The 19,261-nt window shown below is 34.5% G+C and overlaps 1 protein-coding gene and 2 pseudogenes across 2 annotated transcripts; 2 read left to right on the top strand and 1 right to left on the bottom strand.

The window, feature by feature from the left end:
• Positions 4,026 to 4,981, bottom strand: Or6c3e-ps1 (olfactory receptor family 6 subfamily C member 3E, pseudogene 1; annotated as a pseudogene).
• On the top strand, positions 8,225 to 8,346 carry LOC120094003 (small nucleolar RNA SNORA17; annotated as a pseudogene).
• A 6,423-nt stretch (positions 8,347 to 14,769) lies between these two features.
• On the top strand, positions 14,770 to 16,148 carry Or6c6h (olfactory receptor family 6 subfamily C member 6H). 2 transcript variants are annotated; one of them, XM_087556885.1, is made up of 2 exons: positions 14,770 to 14,780; positions 15,203 to 16,148. In XM_087556885.1, the coding sequence occupies exon 2, from the start codon at positions 15,204 to 15,206 to the stop codon at positions 16,146 to 16,148; it is 945 nt and encodes a 314-aa protein (XP_087413011.1). In that variant the 5' UTR covers positions 14,770 to 14,780; position 15,203.
• Positions 16,149 to 19,261: the final 3,113 nt, after the last annotated feature.

The raw sequence follows: 19,261 nt of genomic DNA, 5'->3' as shown, positions 1-19,261 counted from the left end.
GCTCACCTTCACATTTCATGTTGTAATAAAATACTCTACAAACATGGAGTTAAATAATGTGGTAGAGAGGATTTAGGATGAGTTGGGAGAGCGGAAAGAATATGATCAAAATATGAGCAAAAGAGTTAGATACATTATAACAATAAGTAAACAATATACAAGAAAAATATTCTTAGTACACACTCACTGCATGGTCTGAACCATGACAATGATTCTTTTAAGACTTGATTTTTTAATTCAGATTGAACAGACTTCTCAGAATTCACTGAATGGTTAGATTTATTTTTTACTAAATTATCTTTTTTTGTACTTTCACAGCTATTTGTGGCTTTTGTTCCAGGAGATATGAATAGAATAAATTTAATATGAAAAAGATCAATTTCAGCCTTAGTATTCCTTTATAGATAGAATAAAAGTCCTTTATACATAGAGAGAGAGAGACTATTGAGTTATACTTAATACTAAAATTCACACCATAATTGTTTTTAATAATTAAAAAGAAGAAAATCTGATCTATTTAGAATAATGCTAGTAGAAAAGAAAAAAATGAATTGTAAGAATTTCACAAAAATGTTATAAAATTAATAAGTAATATTTCACAAGTATTTGTTTAAGTTTTATACCAACAAAGCATAAATTCCCTTATGTACACTTCATTTAAAATGACTGAATTCTCAATTTGACAACATATTCATAGTAGCAATAATTTATGAAAGGCACTATTCACTTCAGGGATGAAAGGCTTGTGTATTTTTTATTTCATTTAACTATTCTAACACATTTGTGTTTTTTATTAATTTATACAAATATCGGATATCAACAGATTACTTACAATTAAGAAAATTTCTTCAAAAGAGCACTAAATATCTGTTAAAAACAGAATGAGATTTGTGGAGATAATGAATCTTTGCTTTTAACCAACAGAATATATAAAAATTAGCCTAAGCAGTCATGCCACATTTCAAAATATAATTATAGTAAATCTTAAATTTGACAAAGTTGAGTTCGCAATTGATTCTTAACTTTTAATGACTTTCACTTCCCTCTTTATGATCAACTTACCTGTGATTACATACAGCTTTTCAGAACTGCTAGAGGAGTGGATGCAACGTCGTTAAAAACTTCCTCCGCTAGAAAATGAGTTTGGGATTCATTGCATGTGTTTTCAGATATGTTTTCTCATTTTATTCAAAGTGAATTTATTCCTTTTATTGCCGAGCATAATGAAGAATGAAGGCAGACACCGAAATCTTTCCAGGAGATGTTTTAAAATACTCATGGTTTGTTAATATATTTTATGTTGCAAGGACTACTTAAAGGTTTATTCACTCACTCTGCAATTGGCTCGAGGGACCAATTCACTGAATCAAAATTATGAGCAGAGGAATGTATACAAAACACCAGGGAATATCAACCATAATTGTATTAGTATTAAAACTGGAAAAAGAAGTTTGGGGACACTGTCCAGTGAAACAGAGTAAGATCACAAAAAGAAGAAATTTATGCTGTTTTTTTCATGCAGTTTAAAATCTCCATCTCCCCACCTTTACATTTTTGATTACACTAAAACTCCTTACACTTTATGTTCCTTTTATCTATTCACTGAATTGCTCTATGACAAAAAATTAATGTTATAATTTATGTATCAAATATATTAGGTTCATCTTCCTTGAGGAGGCCATAAATACACTAATGTTGGATTGTTATTAAGGTTCAATATTATTGTGCAAGATTTTAGCAAATTCTTTTGAAAACAATAGAACATGGTTATTTATTTTGCTTGCATTTTATTTAATTTTTTGAATTATTTGTTTTAATTTTTGAGATCATAATATAATTACATGATTTGAGCCCTTTCCTTTCTTCCTTCCAAACTCAAACATATAACTCCACTTGACTCTCTTTCAAATATATGGCCTGTTTTTTCATTAATTATTGTTATAGACATATATGTACAAGAATATGTATGTATGTATATATATACATATATATGTAGTATACAAATATACAATCTGTGAAGTCTGTATAATGATACTTGTATGTATGTTTTCTTAAATGATTATTAAGGATTGGAACACAGTTTTGTTCTTCCCTGGGAAAGACTATTTCTCAAAACTTTTTGCTTGTTTTTTATTTTGTTTTATTTTTTCATGTTTTAATTTCAATTTTTTATGCAATATAGTGTAATCATGGTTTCCATTTTCCAAACTCTTCTCAAATCCTCTCCACATCCTTATCCACCCAGCTCCAAGCTACCTTTCTCTCTCTTGCTTGCTCTGTAAATCAGGTTATTATATTATCTACAATTGGTCAGAAACTACAAACAAGTTTCTCAACTTTTCTTTAGTATTGGTTACTTATACAGAGGAGATAGTAATAGTGATTTTCATGTAGTTATAAACAATGGTGACACAAGATACTCCATACATATTTCATTTTCTAGAATAATTTATATTATTCTGTCTATTTTATTTAGCTTTAGAACATTTCTTAAAATTTATTTTGTGTCCATGAATGTTCTACTTATATGTACATATGTGTACCATGTGTCCATGGAAGTCAGGGAAAGGTGTTGGCCCCATGGGAGCTGGGAATTAATCTCGGGTCCTCTGAAAAAGTAACCTGTGCTCATGTCCACTATGCAATCTTGCCATATGCACATAGCATAATACAGAATTTTTAAAATATTAGAATATCTAGAACTGAAGTTCAGGTCAAATATTAGTAATGTAATATTGATTTGATTAGTGATACTTCGAATATAATTGTCACATACATGATTATGGCTAAACTAAATGGGTAATCAGTCAAACCTAAACATCATAAATCTTGAAAACAGACTGGTAATGATCATGTGTGTTGATAAGGATATGGCAGTAATCAAAGATAGAAGCACTGTGTATAATAAGATTGTGCTCTATACATGTGTGAGATTATAAAATAACAAAACAAATAAAACACTAAAATGGAGATTACTGGGTCAGGTAGTTATCCCAGTGTCTAAAAGCCTTAATGATGCAACACTGGCAATTTAATGTGGACCTCTGTGATTCACATCAAAAGATGAATCTGGTGCTACACAGCAATGTTCCCTGTGTACCTACCACAATATTGAAGATAAGAGTTGGAGTTGTGCAGAGCAAAAACTGACTCCTTAAAATTGTACTCTGACCTCACTAATATACCATGGTATGTGCCACACAATAACAATAATGGCAAACATACACATAAACATGGAAGATACAGAAACAAGACCTAGAATTTCAGAAAATCTAGGAAATAAAAATATTATGAAACTCAAATTGTTTGTTAGTAGATAGTAACATTTGTACACTCAGTAAGTGAAGAATTATTTGAATACTGTACATAGAGAGAAAAAAAGTTTACTGCAGATATGTAACTCAGTCCATGTACAAACTGTTTCATTTGTGACACATAGGAGAAAATTTATGTTTGTTAAGGCAGTGATATCTCTATAAAATCAAAATATAAAGTTGTTTTATTAAGAATAATCAACAAAATAATTTAAATTCTATAGTAACTAGTTTTCCATTGAGAATTTTATTCATACTTCAGATTTTTAGTTTTTTTTAAATTTGGGATTATAACATAAGCACACTTCTCCCTTCTGTTTTCTGCCTCCAAACTTCCCACATACTCTCTATTCTCTTTCAAATTCATGGCCCCCTTTTTAAGAGTGTGTGTGTGTGTGTGTGTGTGTGTGTGTGTATTCCTAAATAAAACCTGTTAATTCCATAGTATGTCACTTGTATGTATGTTTTCAGGGCTAACAATTTACCCACATGTTTTTTAGCCAGATTGAAATGTGTGGTCATGGCTGTGATCCAAGCTACTTTGGAGAATGAGGTTTAAGAAATAGTGCCTCAGCCAAGCCTGGGCTACAAAGAGGAAGCACAAGAGTTACATGGTGAGAGAGCATTGAGATAGATTCTATAATATCAGTAAAATATATAAAGGAATTAAATTTCCATTAAATTTTATCAAATATTTACAATGACATCTCTTCACATGAGCACATTTTTTTCCATTTGTTCCTGGAAAAAACCTACCTTATGAACCAATTCTTTAAAAACTTGTTTTACTTGCTGGTTTCTCAAGGTATAAATGAAAGGGTTCAACATGGGAGCAACTGAAGTCCTGAAAATAGCCACTGTTTTGGTCAGTGATGCTCTTTCATTTGCTGATGGCTTCACATACATAAATACACAGCTTCCTTAAGACATGGAGATGACAATCTTGTGAAAGGAACAGGTGGAGAAAGCCTTTTTTCTCTGACTGGCTGATGGAATTCTTAAAATAGTCCTGAAAATGCACATGTAAGATAAAATCACCAATGCCATCGTGGACAGTAGAGTAACCAGAGCAACATAGAAACCAGTCACTTCTAGGAGCCAGGTGTCTGAGCAAGACAGTTGTAAAAGGGGAAAATAGTCACAGCAGAAATGGTCAATGACATTGGAAGCACAGAAATCCAACTTTAGGACCAGGATAAGTGGTGGGAAGATGGTCAAGAATTCTGCTAGCCATGAGGTGAGGACAAGAAGGGTGCAGGCTTTCTGATTCATGATGAGGGTGTAGTGAAGTGGCTTGCAAATGGCAACATAGTGATTTGATTTTAACTGGAGAAGAAAAAATTCTGTCACCCCCCCATGAAGATGAAGAAAAATAACTGAGCCAAACAATTATTATAGGAAATGGTTTTAACTTTATTAATTATTGATGCCAAACTCTGGGAATGGAACACTGTGAACATAACTTTTAAAAAGGAGAAATTATGAAGGAAATAATACATAGGAGTCTTTAAGTGAGAGTCCAGCAATGTGAGGATGATGATGGTTAGGTTTCCAATGATGCTTACTGTGTAAGTTATGAATAAAAAGATGAAGATTGCTACCTGAAGCTCTCTGTTGTCTGATATTACCAAGAGCACAAACTCTGTAATTATAGTGTAGTCTTTCATAATTTTTTCTCTTCTGACAAAACATATTTATGACAAAGAGATCGAACATTTTATTTAATGGTGCAGAATTGAAATCTCTATATTTTGATATTACCATCTCAAAATTTCTTGTAAGAATTTTGCCAAATTTCAACTAACACTTTGATAATCAGTATTGTCTTCCTTCATAAATACATATAGATGTCATTAATTTATCTTCAAAGCCAATACTTGTTCATTACTATTGAAACAGAGACCATATACTATGTTAAAAAGCGAAATATACTTATGGATCAGTGTTTAAAATTCCCTTATTAGTGTTTACATATGAAACCTTCGCTTACACCCAAAATTTCTATGAGAGCAATGCAACCGTGAAAGACAGATTGCTCCATGGTAATTATTAACTTTACCTGTAATTTGAACACTGTCATGAAATAGCTGCCTGAAAAGCACACGTATTAATTTCTAGTTTCTGACACTATCTGCTTTTATAACTGAAATATGTGATATTTAAAGTAAATTCTGATGCTATTTGAAACTTACAAGATTTATTGAAAGAATTCAATGAACTAATATACAATGCATAATATTGTAAAAATTTTCACTCTTAGAAAAATCATTTTTATGTATAACTACAAGTACTTGTGTGCTTGCAACCAGAGAGATGTAGGATTATCATTATGTTGGTTATGATAAGATAATATTAATAAAATATCTAGAAGATAGAAATAAAATAAACAATACATTTATATGATTATCATATGAAATAGTTTAATGAAAATGAACTTTTAAATATTTGCTTAGTGTTTTTACCCTTACTTTTTTGAGAACTAAAAGGAATTGACAAGGAAGTTTTTTTCTTTTGTATGGAAATAAAGCATGCTTTCCTCGTTGAAGTCTATCCAGATTAAATGTAAAAATTGTTAGATTTACATTACTGAACTTATAATGTACATGTTTAAACTAGCTGACCTGTTTAAAAACTAATATCCAGTAAACAACATAATGTCTGTTGCCTAAGTTCTTCATTTTTTGTGATATTTTTCTCTGTCTATAACAGGATATGCTTGTTATATCAGGATATCTTGGAAAGAGATAATTCTTAAAAGTTATAATGGACATTTCCCCTTTTCCATATAATGTTTTGATAATTACTGATGTACTTTTTGCAGTATACATATTTGTCATTAATTTATAATTAAACATTCAAGGCAAAAGTCTACTTATTATTGTTTGAGGAATTGTCAAACTATATTAAATGTGCTTATACTAAGAATAAATGTTAAAATGGTAATTGGAGGAGTTCTCCAATACTTTTTAATTATAGCATTTGAAAAAACAGACAACATGAATTTATTTAAAATACACAACATTCTTTTCTTATATTGTATAGCTGTACATAAGAAATGTATAATTCCCATTGAAATGTAATCTCAAAATTTCCCAAAATACCAAATATATTTTATTATATTCTTCAGAATAATTTTTGGGATTTGCTTTTTTGGCATTCATGAACATATATTTGTATAATGGGAATATTTTGCTATGTACCTTTGATTGGCCTGGAACACACTATGTAGACCAGATTGACCTGGAATTCATAGAGATATGCTTGCCTCTCTATACAATATTGTTGATCCTTCCATATGAACAGTATTATGACTAGGAACTGCACTGTAAAATGTTCTGACTTGAATCACCATAATTCTTTAATTTCTAGGGAAAGGTATAGTGTGACATTTTAAAGTTCCCTGCAGAAGTCAAAGAATGAGTATTACATAAGTATAAGACAACGTTACCTTCTGTTCACTATAAATTCCTGAGAGACTAGATTGAAGAAAGGAAGGAGGCAAGTAGAAGTTAATTCAGGAGATGTGCTGCAGTCATGACATACCTGTTCAGATATCACTCAGTATAGGAAGATAAAAACATTGTAAGCTAATGAGATCATACAATAAACTCACTTTCCCTTCCGCCAAACTTAGCTTTCCTAGAAATCACATGGACTGTACACTCGGGACATAATTTATTCTTAATTATCTGGGGGATTTTTTGAAACCAAATGAACTATACTGCAAAGGATGCTTTGTTAAGAGTAGAATTTTAATTCTATTCATCTGTACATCTCAAAGGCACAGAAAAAATAAACAAATGAAAGCATTTTAGTATCCTTACATATCATAAAACTTTATTTGCTCCCAGTGAGAGTATAACATGTTACATCCATTATGGAAATCAATATGGAGCTCTCTGAAAAGCTAAAATTAAAACTTGCACGTGACCCATTCATAAGCATATACCCAAAGGACTCAAAATACTACCACAGAGGTACTTGAGCATTCGTGTTGCATTTGCTCAATTCACAATACCAAGAAAACGGGACCACCTTAGTTGTTCAACAACAGATTAATGTGTGGAACAATCATCAAATGAAATTTTATTTAGCCATAAACAAGAAATTAAATGGTAAAATTTGTAGGAAGTTAACTTGATCTGAAAATTATATATTGGGTAAAGTAACTTAGACTCAGAAAATTTAAAAAAAATGAATATTTTAGGCACATTCAATTTTAATTTTTATATGTTTGCAGATGTCTAGGGTACATATATTCATATGTACATTCATATGTATATTCATATGAGGCTGTGATTGAGTGTAGGCCATATAACTCAAAGCTAGAAAAGAGGATTTAAAAACATAGAAGATGTAACACTATATATAACATAAAAGGAAGAGACCATGTTGGGAAGAAAGGGTACAGGTTGGAGTCAGTTTGGAGAGAAGTAGGAAGGAAGATTAAAAATGCAAATTATGTATAAAATATAATTATGAAATGAATTACTGGTGTTCTAATTTAAAAACACAAAACATTAAATAGAATATTTTAATTAAAAAATTAAAATTTTAAACTAACACATACTTATAAAAGTGAATACATAATAGCTATAGTAGCATAGAGGGACACATAAAATGGTTTTAAAGTTCCCAGTGAACTTCTATTTTCTTTATGTTTTAAATTAGCCAATTAATGGTTTATGCTGTAGCCTTTGTGACACTTTGTCTATAGTTTCTCTCTCTTTCTCCCTCTCTCTCTCTCTCTCTCTCTCTCTCTCTCTCTCTCTCTCTCTCTGTGTGTGTGTGTGTGTGCGTGTGTGTGTGTGTGTGTGCATGTGTGTGTAGACATGGCAGATGGAATCTGTCAAGATGACAAAAAGTATGAGTTTAGAATATTATACATTTTAAAAGTTTGATATTTTCTGCCTGCTTCTCGAAGTGTTGCAGGTGAAGCTGCTGTGTCACATGTAAATGACAGAGAGGAAAAGGCTATTTCTACACTCAGTGTCTGATCTATGAACATCTGAATGATTAATAACTTAACATTCCCTGGACAAAAGCAAGCCTGAGAGTATCAATTCAGCACCGGGAAGCTTGGACAAGGAGTTAGCCTCAGATGACCACCAGGTTGGTGCCAGGTAGGCCCAGACAGTTCCCAGGACCAAGAGCAAGCTAGAGGCTAGATAAACTGAACTTGAGACTATGAGCCCCGGTGGCAGTGAGTCCAAGAACAAGGACCCTTGCATGTGCTCACATGGGATGGCCAGGTGAGGAGCAAGCCTGATATGACCATCAGACTGGTGCCATGGGGCCTGGACCAGAAGCTAGCTTGAGACAGACCACCAGTTGGCCACTACTGGAGCTGTGGTTGGTGGGGTTCAGATCATGCCCAAGATGGCTCCGGCAAGATGCCATAATGCACCCTGAGTCCACTCCTGAGATGACTTCAGACACTCAGAGACTCCAGGGACCACGAAGAGAAGCAAGTAAGTGATGGAGAAATAAAAGAGAAACAGAAGGGAATGGTATGAAGATGGGTAGATCTGGAGACTCAAGGGTAGTGAGGAACACTTTGATGTGAGTAGACAGTTATGGTACCTGGGACCATGGTGGGGTCCTAGCCTGGGCTGCCACATCTGGGTCTTTGGCCTGGAAGCAGTACAGATCTGTTACCATCAAGGGCCAGGCAGATACCCCTGGTTTGGCCTGCCTCCTGGGGAAATGTTAATATGAGGACTATACAGAACTGGTCCCACCCTTCATCTAAGCATTGTGGGAAAGCTGGCCTTACCCCTAGCCAGCTGCTGAACTCAGGAGAGCCCTGGGAGTTGCAGGTGAGCCAGCCTCTGGGGATAGGAGTATGGGGGAGCTGTTCCTACCACTCATCTGGGCAGTGGTGTGGACCAGGGAAAAAATACCTTCCTAAGCCTATTTCCAGTTGCCACCTTTGACAGGAAGAAGAGCTGTTCCCTGGGTTATCAGAATGGAGAGCTGTCCCTGCCCCTGACCTGCTGCAGCACTTGGGGAAGCAGGCCCTGCACCTCATTTGGAATGCACAGTGCAGCTGGGACTTGATGTGGGGGTTGTGGTTGAGCAAGCTTGTCTGCACGAGTATGAGAGGGATCCCCTACCCCTACTTCTGTTGTCACCACCAAAGGCTGACAGGAGAGTCATGGGTCATGAGAGTGGGAGAGCATTCCGTGAACTTAACTGGGTAGAACAGTAGAACTGATCCCAATGGCTGGGTAGTGTGTGACAACTAAACTAAATGTATGAGTGTGGGAGAGCTGGTCCTGCCTCTTGTCTGCTGGGCTGTGGCACACCTCTGCCTCATCTATTACTGTTTATAGCAGGCAGGAGAGCTGGCCCTTTGATCATAAGAGTGGGAGGGCTATTCTCCAGAAGAGATACTGTGTATATTTTATAATTTATTTTATTTGTTTATCAATTGCTTTTGTCTTATTTAATAGTAAGTGATATGTCTGTAAATTATTGTGAAATTTTTAATTTTGTATATTACACAAGTAATTGGTTTCATAATGGAAGTTTATGAATACATAGGTCATTATTCTTGATTCTCATTCTTACCCTCCAATTCTCATCTCATTCCCCCACTATCCTTTAGTCCCTTTCTTCGCTACCATTTCCCAAGTGAGTCTTCTTTCACTTCATATCCCATGTTGCACGGTCCTTCCTTTTATATTCTAGTTTACCTTTTTTATAAAAAATATGAGCAATCTGTATAAAATTACATGTGTGGGTGTCCTTTAAATCAAGATGTCCTCTTAATTTCCATTATAACTGGAAAACAATGACTGGCAAATTGTTCTTCTTTAAATCAATCCGGATTTGAAGAACAGTATATGTTAACCAGAATAGTGGAACAGATATGAGACAGATAGTTTGTATGAATAGAAGCCATCAGCATTTACGATGTGAATAGTCCTAGCCTAGAAATCCTGTATGTAGAATGACTTATGTAATTATGTCCACATTTGCAAAACTATAGGAATACACAAAATACATTTCCTTCTTTTAACAAAAGATGGGACACTATGCAAATGTCTATCACTAGAACCTTGGAGGCAAGAACTACATTTATTATAATCCTAAATGCAATTGCATATATATGTATAAATATATATGTATATATATATATATGCATGTCAAGAAAAATCACACACACATACACACACATGTATATATACATATACATATATATACATATATATATATATATATATATATATATATATATATAATAGAACAATTGATGACAGCTAGATCCCTCAGATTTCTTTTATGTTTCATTTGGGAGTACAGATTTATTTGATTTTTTTCAAGTTCTGCAAAGACTGTCATTTGGATTATGAAGGGAATTGTATTGATCAGTAGACTGCTTTAGGCAATGTAACTACATCAACAACATCAGTTCTACTAATCTATGATCATAGAAAGTTTTTTATCCATTTTAAGTTAAATTTTGTTGTATTTTGATCTTACTTACATGATGCATATTTTTGTCTTCTTTCATTGTTTTTCCCTAACAATATTTAACAGCCAATTCTGTGCCTCTGTAAACACAGTTACAATAGTTAATCTTTTGCTTTCCCCCCATAAATGATCACCCACGTAGGATCTTGGAAGAGAGTAACGCTATGGTGTCATACCTTTTTGACTTTAAAATAGTGGTGGAACCAGCAACATTGTCCAGTAAGTAGAGTTAATTGTGTGAAGGCCTGATGAATTGAGTTCAGCCCTTGAGTCTCATAGGTAGCAAGAAAATATTGACATCCACGAGTTGTCCTCCGATGTCTATATTTGGTTTCGAAGCACTCACTTATCTTTTGGATACACACATACATATACAGACTCCAAAGCTAACTAAATGAAATAAAGAAAGAAACAATTAAAATGAAACAAAAAATAGTAAAACATAGTGTTGCAGTTGCTAGGATGAATATGGAAGCTGCTACCATTCCAGCACAGGTTAACTCTTAGAGGATGTTGAAATTTTTCCCACAAAACTTGTTCTGAGCACCATTTTCCAGATTTTCTCACTTTCTTGGTAATAGGGGCAGACAATAGAAATACTATTAGAAACTAAGGCTTTGTAGATATAAATATCAAGAGCAAGACCTATATGGCCATGCCTAATCTGTACAACTAGAAGTTATACTATGAACATCCAAATGAAAGCAGAAAGGAAAGCAAAGCTTCAGCCATTGACCCTGTATGCCAAGCAAGGTGTAATAACTATACCAAAATTGGCATGGATTATTATGTGTACAACCAATCTATTGTTGCGTTTAGTAATCACTCAATGAGGAAGACAGAGGGCACGCTTTGAAACCGATACTGTGAACTCAGAAAAAATATCATTGCAGAAGAAGTCACAGGCACCAGAGAGAAAGTAACTGCTATTGGTTTGTTAAATGAATGCAATGCACCTTTTAAACTTTTTTCCACTGGATATTTATGGTTTTGCCCATAGATTATTACTTCAGTGATCCTTGGAGTTGTAAATGTGGATATCCACAAAGATATAAGTTAATACATACTTGATTTATATCACAAACAAAACTCAAGTTTAAGAGAATTATATAAGTATAATAATATAATACTTGATAATTTCAAAATATTGAAAAAAAACTTTGAGGTCAACTTCACATTGCTCTTTTTTATTTTTCAAAACATTCTTTTATTTTCTGTGTATGAGTGTTCTGTCTGCATGCGTGTCTGTATACCACACATGTGCTCTGCTTATGGAGACCAGAAGAAGGCATTATATTTACTGGGACTGGAGTTGCATGCTGTTGTGATGTCATATGGGTGTTAGGATTCAAATTCAGGTCTTGTATAAGAAAGTCAGTACTCTTAATCATACAACAATCTTTCTAATCCTAGTTACACAGCTCTTATTGATGATTAGGAAGCTGGGATACCAAAGACACAGAGCAAAAACAAAAAATAAAAAAGATTACACCAATGTAAAACAAAAAAACAAAAACACCCAACAAAATAAGAAGATAATGCATATAAGCATAGCTTATAAAAAAATAAAACCCAACATGGGACTAATTTTTGAACTATGTTGCAACTACAGTGAACTGTTTATGTTTCTGAAAAGCATTTTCTTGACTTTTCTAAGTCATTTGTGACACTCCTCTGGGATGATTTCCTAAAGTTGTGATAGACCTTGGTACTTTTTTTATTACTATTAATGAGTACATTGGAGCAGGGATCCCTAGAGGAGTATGCGGTAAATTCAGTAGATCCCCTGAGTTAATTGGAAGTAAGAGACAGCGAAAGTAGTACATTTTTAAGTACAGTGTTGGCTATGAAGCATCTCTTTGATCTAAGAGCTGTGTATATTGCAGCAATGAGTTCATATTCTTATTAATCCTGATGCTTTTGGATATAGAATGACATCTAATTGTAGCACTCGAGAGACAGCAATCTCAACACTGAAAGGCTAAATTTTACAAAATTCAGCCTATCAGATGGCTTATGATAAAATTATCACCATAATCACAACAATCCATAGTAAATGTGAGTTTGAAGGAATGTGGACATTCTTTATGGACGTATATTATGTATTGTGCCTTGTGTGACAAAAATAGTCACACAAACTGAAATTATCGTTAACAAAGCAGAATGGTTAATGTACACAAAAAAGTGAGTCTGTGGTAATTTTAAATTAATTTTACAATGTGAAACTAAATAAGTCCAATTAAGGTAGTTGTGTTTGGAGTACTTAATTTTTTATGTTTTATAAAATATTCTGAGTGGTAGGTATTTTGAGATTATATTTAACAAATGAATATTTTTATGCTATTATGTCTATAATTATTTTTCCTTGACTGTTTTATAAAATAATGTGAAAATGCTTAATAAGTAATTATTGCCATTTGGTGATACCATATTTCTAAGTCTGCTAAGCCTACATCAATCAGTAATGGATACTATCTAGTCATCTTTCAAAATATGCATTATGGATAATAGGAAAACATTAAATGTGTACACTTGAAGAAATCTTGTAAGTACTTAGTAACTAAAACCTGAATATCGTAAGAAGTCAATCTTAAAATTAATCACTAATACTGATTTTTGTAAAATTCTATTATGTTTGTAGCATTGTTTTTCCACAAAATTATTTTTTAAAGTTAGTATATGGAAAGGAAAGCAATATTGATGAGATAAATGAAAAAGGAATAAATATAGGAAAGAAGGCATGCTAGTAGATTAAAGGCAAGAGAACACCAACTGGTTATTCAACACCAACTGTCACCCCTGAAACCATACACAAGTAACACTATAAAGACTAAGCAGGTTGTAGTTAATGTATTAAGAATACATGTATATGCTCCACTATGTTCATTGCAGCCTTATTTATAATAGTCAGAAGCTGGAAAGAACCCAGATGCCCTTCAACAGAGGAATGGATACAGAAAATGTGGTACATCTACACAATGGAATATTACTCAGCTATCAAAAACAACGACTTTATGAAATTCGTAGGCAAATGGTTGGAACTGGAAAATATCATCCCGCGTGAGCTAACCTAAACACAGAAAGACATACATGGTATGCACTCACTGATAAGTGGTTATTAGCCCAAATGCTTGAATTACCCTAGATGCCTAGAACAAATGAAACTCAAGACAGATGATCAAAATGTGAATGCTTCACTCCTTCTTTAAAAGGGGAACAAGAATACCCTTGGCAGGGAAGGGAGAGGCAAAGATTAAAACAGACACAGAAGGAACACCATTCAGAGCCTGCCCCACATGTGGCCCATACATATACAGCCATCCAATTAGACAAGATGAATGCAGCAAAGAAGTGCAGGCCGACAGGAGCCGGATGTATATCGCTCCTGAGAGACACAGCCAGAATACAGCAAATACAGGGGCGAATGCCAGCAGCAAACCACTGAACTGAGAACGGGACCCCTGTTGAAGGAATCAGAGAAAGAACTCGAAGAGCTTGAAGGAGCTCGATACCCCTTATGAACAACAATGCCAATCAACCAGAGCTTCCAGGGACTAAGCCACTACCTATAGACTATACATGGACTGACCCTGGACTCTGACCTCATAGGTAGTAATGAATATTCTAGTAAGATCACCAGTGGAAGGGGAAGCCCTTGGTCCTGCTAAGACTGAACCCCCAGTGAATGTGATTGTTGGGGGGAGGGCAGTAATGGGGGGAGGGTGGGGAGGGGAACACCCATAAAGAAGGGGAGGGGGAGGGATTAGGGGGATGTTTGCCTGGAAACCGGGAAAGGGAATAACACTCGAAATGTAAATAAGAAACACTCAAGTTAATAAAAAAAAAAGAATACATGTATATACATGTATTTATGAAAAAAGAGCCTATGAATTTGAAAGATAGCAAGAGTGCAGAGTACATAGTAAATTTAGAGAGAGTAAATGGACGGAGGAAACACTGTAATTAAACTATAATTTCAAAAAGAAAGTGTTTTTAAGAGTCCATAAATAAGCAAGAACCAGTGGGACAAGTCTATAATCCCCGCTATTTCAGAGGCCCAAGCAGAAGAAAGGGATCAGAAGCTTCTCGCCTGCATGATAGTAGGGGCCATTTGGAAGTAAACATGTTAATTAGCATTCATGCAAATTAATGAAAAAACACTATCTGTTTTTTGGGGGGAGATATGGGGACTACTTGAAGAATGTTTCCAATAAACAGACTAGGACAAGTTTTTAATTGACCTATGGCATCTAATTATGTGTCACCTGAAATTTAAGGCTAGAAAACACTTGAAAATGGATTTTATGACATATCCCCCTTTCTGCTTTAGTGTAGGTATATAAATTCTAATGCACAGAAATATTTTGTTTTTAGTTTCCTATGTTTGTTTGCTAAGGCTCACAGATGAGGATGAAAAATCAGTCAATGGAACTTGACTTCATTCTTTTGGGATTGACAGATGACCCTGGATTGCAAATTGTGGTTTTTCTGTTTCTCTTTCTCAATTACATGGCCAGCCTCTTGGGGAACTTAGTCATTGTGCTCCTCACTCTGCTGGATCCTTGCCTTAAAACTCCAATGTATTTCTTTCCTCGTAATTTCTCCTTTCTGGAAATCATGTTCACAACCGTGTGTATTCCCAGATTCTTGACAACCATTGTGACTGGAGACAAAACTATTTCCTATAATAGTTGTGCATCTCAGTTGTTTTTCTATCTTTTGCTGGGAGTTACAGAATTTTATCTCTTGGCTGCCATGTCCTATGATCGATACGTTGCCATCTGCAGACCATTACATTACCCTATCATCATGAACAGCAGAGTGTGTCATCAACTTGTCCTCAGCTCCTGGGTGACTGGGTTCTTGATCATCTTTCCCCCAGTGGCAATGGGTCTAAAGCTGGATTTCTGTGATTCCAGGGTAATTGATCATTTTATGTGTGAAACTTCTCCTATTTTGCAGATCTCCTGCACAGACACTCATGTCCTAGAAATGATGTTCTTTGTCTTAGCAGTGGTGACACTCGTAGTTACACTGGTACTAGTAAGTCTCTCTTACTCTTTCATCATTAAGACTACTATGAATTTCCCTTCTGCACAGCAAAGAACCAAAGCCTTCTCCACCTGCACTTCCCACATGATTGTTGTCTCTACAATGTATGGTAGTTGCATCTTCATGTATATTAAACCATCTGCAAGGGAGAGAGTGACCATGTCTAAAAATGTAGCTTTGCTGTATACTTCAATTGCCCCTCTTCTGAACCCCTTCATTTATACACTAAGAAATCGGCAGGTGAAAGAATTCTTCTGGGATGTATTGCGAAAGACTATGGGCTTTTTAAATAACAAAGTTTAAAGTTGCATTGTAAATTGCAGCCATACATTAAAAACGAAACTCTAGTTCATCTATTTTTTTTTCTTTTTTATTGGAGCTGGGGACCGAACCCAGGGCCTTGTGCTTGCTAGGCAAGCGCTCTACCACTGAGCTAAATCCCCAACCCCTAGTTCATCTATTTTTATGACTATTTTCCTATGTCAGCAGTTATTTCTTGTACGGGATGTTTTTTCTGAGGAGCCCTTTAACTCTAGTCTACCTTGCCCTCTACTTTCCCATGAAAGATTGAAAGATTGTACTCTGCAATAACTATCTTCCTCCAATTCCTTCCTAAATGTACCTCTATGGTTAATGTTATTGTTTATTTCATACCTGTTTCCAGAAAGCATTGTACTTGAGTTTGATTCCCAGAACCCATGGTGAGAACTTTCCCCAGGAGGTTTCCTCTGACTTCCATACATGGGCGCACATGCACTTAACATCCCCACATCAAACATTCCACCCCTTTCACCTTACCAGACACACAGTACAAATTAGGCAAGCGGTTCTGCCCTAGCTTCTCCATGTATTTCATAGGAAAAAAGTAGTCCACAGTGTTGTTTTGTGAGTATACTCTACTATGACTATGTATCACTCAGTAAAGATAACACCTGAACATGTGAAGGCAGAAATACCTGTCTCAAAATTTCCTTACTCTGATAATATAGGTGGACGTGTAAAGACACATAGATACCTGTCTCACAGTTCCCTTAATGTGATAATGAAGGTTAAAGCAACAAGACAGAAGAGATGGACAGATCAAATCATGACAGGATCTGCTATTCAGAAAAGAGTGCAGACTTGAACAAATCATGTCAATAATGTCCACATATACTTGTAAAAAATTGCCAAAAATTTGAATTATTCATGTTCTGCTTTTAATTGGTAAATTGTATTGCATATGTTTTTTAGTACAGATATGATATTAAATATGAGCAAATGGTGACAAATCATCAAATCATATATTTATTACCTCACACATTTTTCATTTCTTTTTGGCATTTCAAGTTTTCATTTCTAGTTTTTCTTGCTGAGGCATGATCAATATATGTTTACTTTGTATGCACCTTATATCTAGAAAGATGTTCTGTATCTAGTTTTTGTAGCTAGAGAAGCCAATGAAATTGTGTGCAAAATTGAGGTATCCGTTTTACCCCTTTAATTTTAAAGTGATTACTCTGCTAAAGAAAATCATATGTAGTCGGTATTAGAATGGGTGGGGATGAAGATGGTCATGTTTCTAAACCATCTGTATTTTTTTGAGTAGTATGTAAACCAAGGGTGGATCAAGCAGATAAAGTCAGATCACTAGGAGAAAGAAATAAAAACATAACCAAGATTAAAAAGGTGAAGCTGTTCACATGATTGTTATGGAAGCAAATCATTTTCAGTTTGTAAGGCTGAACCATTGAGCTAGCACTTTGAAATTGTTCTGGATGCAGAATTTTGATGAAACAGCTAGTGAGTCACTTTGTGAGGCTGGATCATTGGTGTCTTGTCCTTTTACTCTGAAAAATCTATAAAGTTTTAAATATAACATATATATCTCCATTAACATATGTATGAAATGTGCAGTGTGCATATATCCACTAAAGATGAATCTCTGCTCCTTGAGCAGCTGAAAGGTATCAAATTTATAAGTCCATTTAGACTGCATAGACTGTATAAAATGGTGACATGTAATAATAAATCCTGAGGACGTTATAGCCAAAAGATTTGTTGACTGTACAGTGATATGTCTTAGCATTCTCAGAGCTCTTCCAATGTAGTGTGATCAACATTCATGCTTTCTACTGTGTTTTTTCTTAGCTTCATTCTTCATGTATACAGACAAGATTTTCAGGAGGTGTTCTCTAGACAAATTTTATCTTTATTAATTCTGAAGGAATGCACAACTTTTCTACTCCTGTGGGGGAAAAAAAAAAACAAAACCTATACCCTAACGCAACACAGTTTCTGACTTACATTCTGAGGTGATCAAATGTAGGCTCATTTAACTCAGCAGTGCTTCCTCAAAACAAGTGTTTTACCGCACATATGCTTCCTGTCTCATTGACATTTAAAATACGTAAAGTCAATAAGCATTGTTTGATCTATTTCTGGGAGAATACATATTCCCCCTTTTTTGATGAACATGTCTTTAATAGTGTATTTAGATGTAAATGGATTATTGTATTATAAATTGTTTTAGCAGCTCTATTCCCCAAGAACCACACAGACAAACCAAGATTTATTTCAAGCTTCACCTCAATATCTGGACAGTTATTGATTTACATTAACATCTAAGCTATTCTGATTTTCTACCATCCCCATCCCCATAATACTTGAAGTTTAATATTGTTCTAGCATCAGATGTCCTTCTCCATGCTGTCTTCTCACACCATTTCCTCATGGCTCATCTGAACTTCCCGTGGCTGCAGAAGTTTCTATCACATTCTTTATTTTGTCCAACCATTGGGTTATCAGTATTTATGATAGGAAAAAGAATAAATGATAAGAATTGTTTTCACAAACTTAAGACAGGAGATTCTACAAATATGCATTACAATGCTTTGTCTGAATTGAAACAAGATATGATGAGAGAGAATTCAGCATTTGAGTAACACAAGGATAACCTTTACACGGTGAATAATATTATACCTACAGTTAGATATTTACAATTGTTTAATCTGCAGGATATATTTGTAACAAACTTTATGTCATAATGTCTAAAAAAATGATTCAGTCTCTGAATACATATGTTGGAACACCATCAGCTTCAATCTATAAAAACATCTTCAAGATAACCATCATCTCCATTAAATAAGAAATTTCAGAATGATCCTTTTCAGAACTTAAGGCAGAAGCCCATTAAAATCCTGAATAGTCATCCATTGTATGATGTATTAACACATGCACATATTTTAAATTTCAATCTCTACAAAATAAAACACAATATAACACAATTGATTGTGTTATATCACTCCAAAGTGTCATTATCAAATATAATCTGCATTCTTAAGAATAGTGACATTCACCTAGTGATTGATCCTTGACAATATGAATATAATATCAAGTCAAATTATATTGGTTTGTAACTGGAGCCTCTTCAGCTA

Source organism: Rattus norvegicus, chromosome 7, assembly GCF_021556685.1.
Source record: "Rattus norvegicus strain SHRSP/BbbUtx chromosome 7, alternate assembly SHRSP_T2T, whole genome shotgun sequence".
In the NCBI taxonomy this organism is placed as follows: Eukaryota; Metazoa; Chordata; class Mammalia; order Rodentia; family Muridae; genus Rattus; species Rattus norvegicus.
Note: the sequence above shows the minus strand (reverse complement) of the source record. Positions and strands in the feature narration are given on the sequence as shown.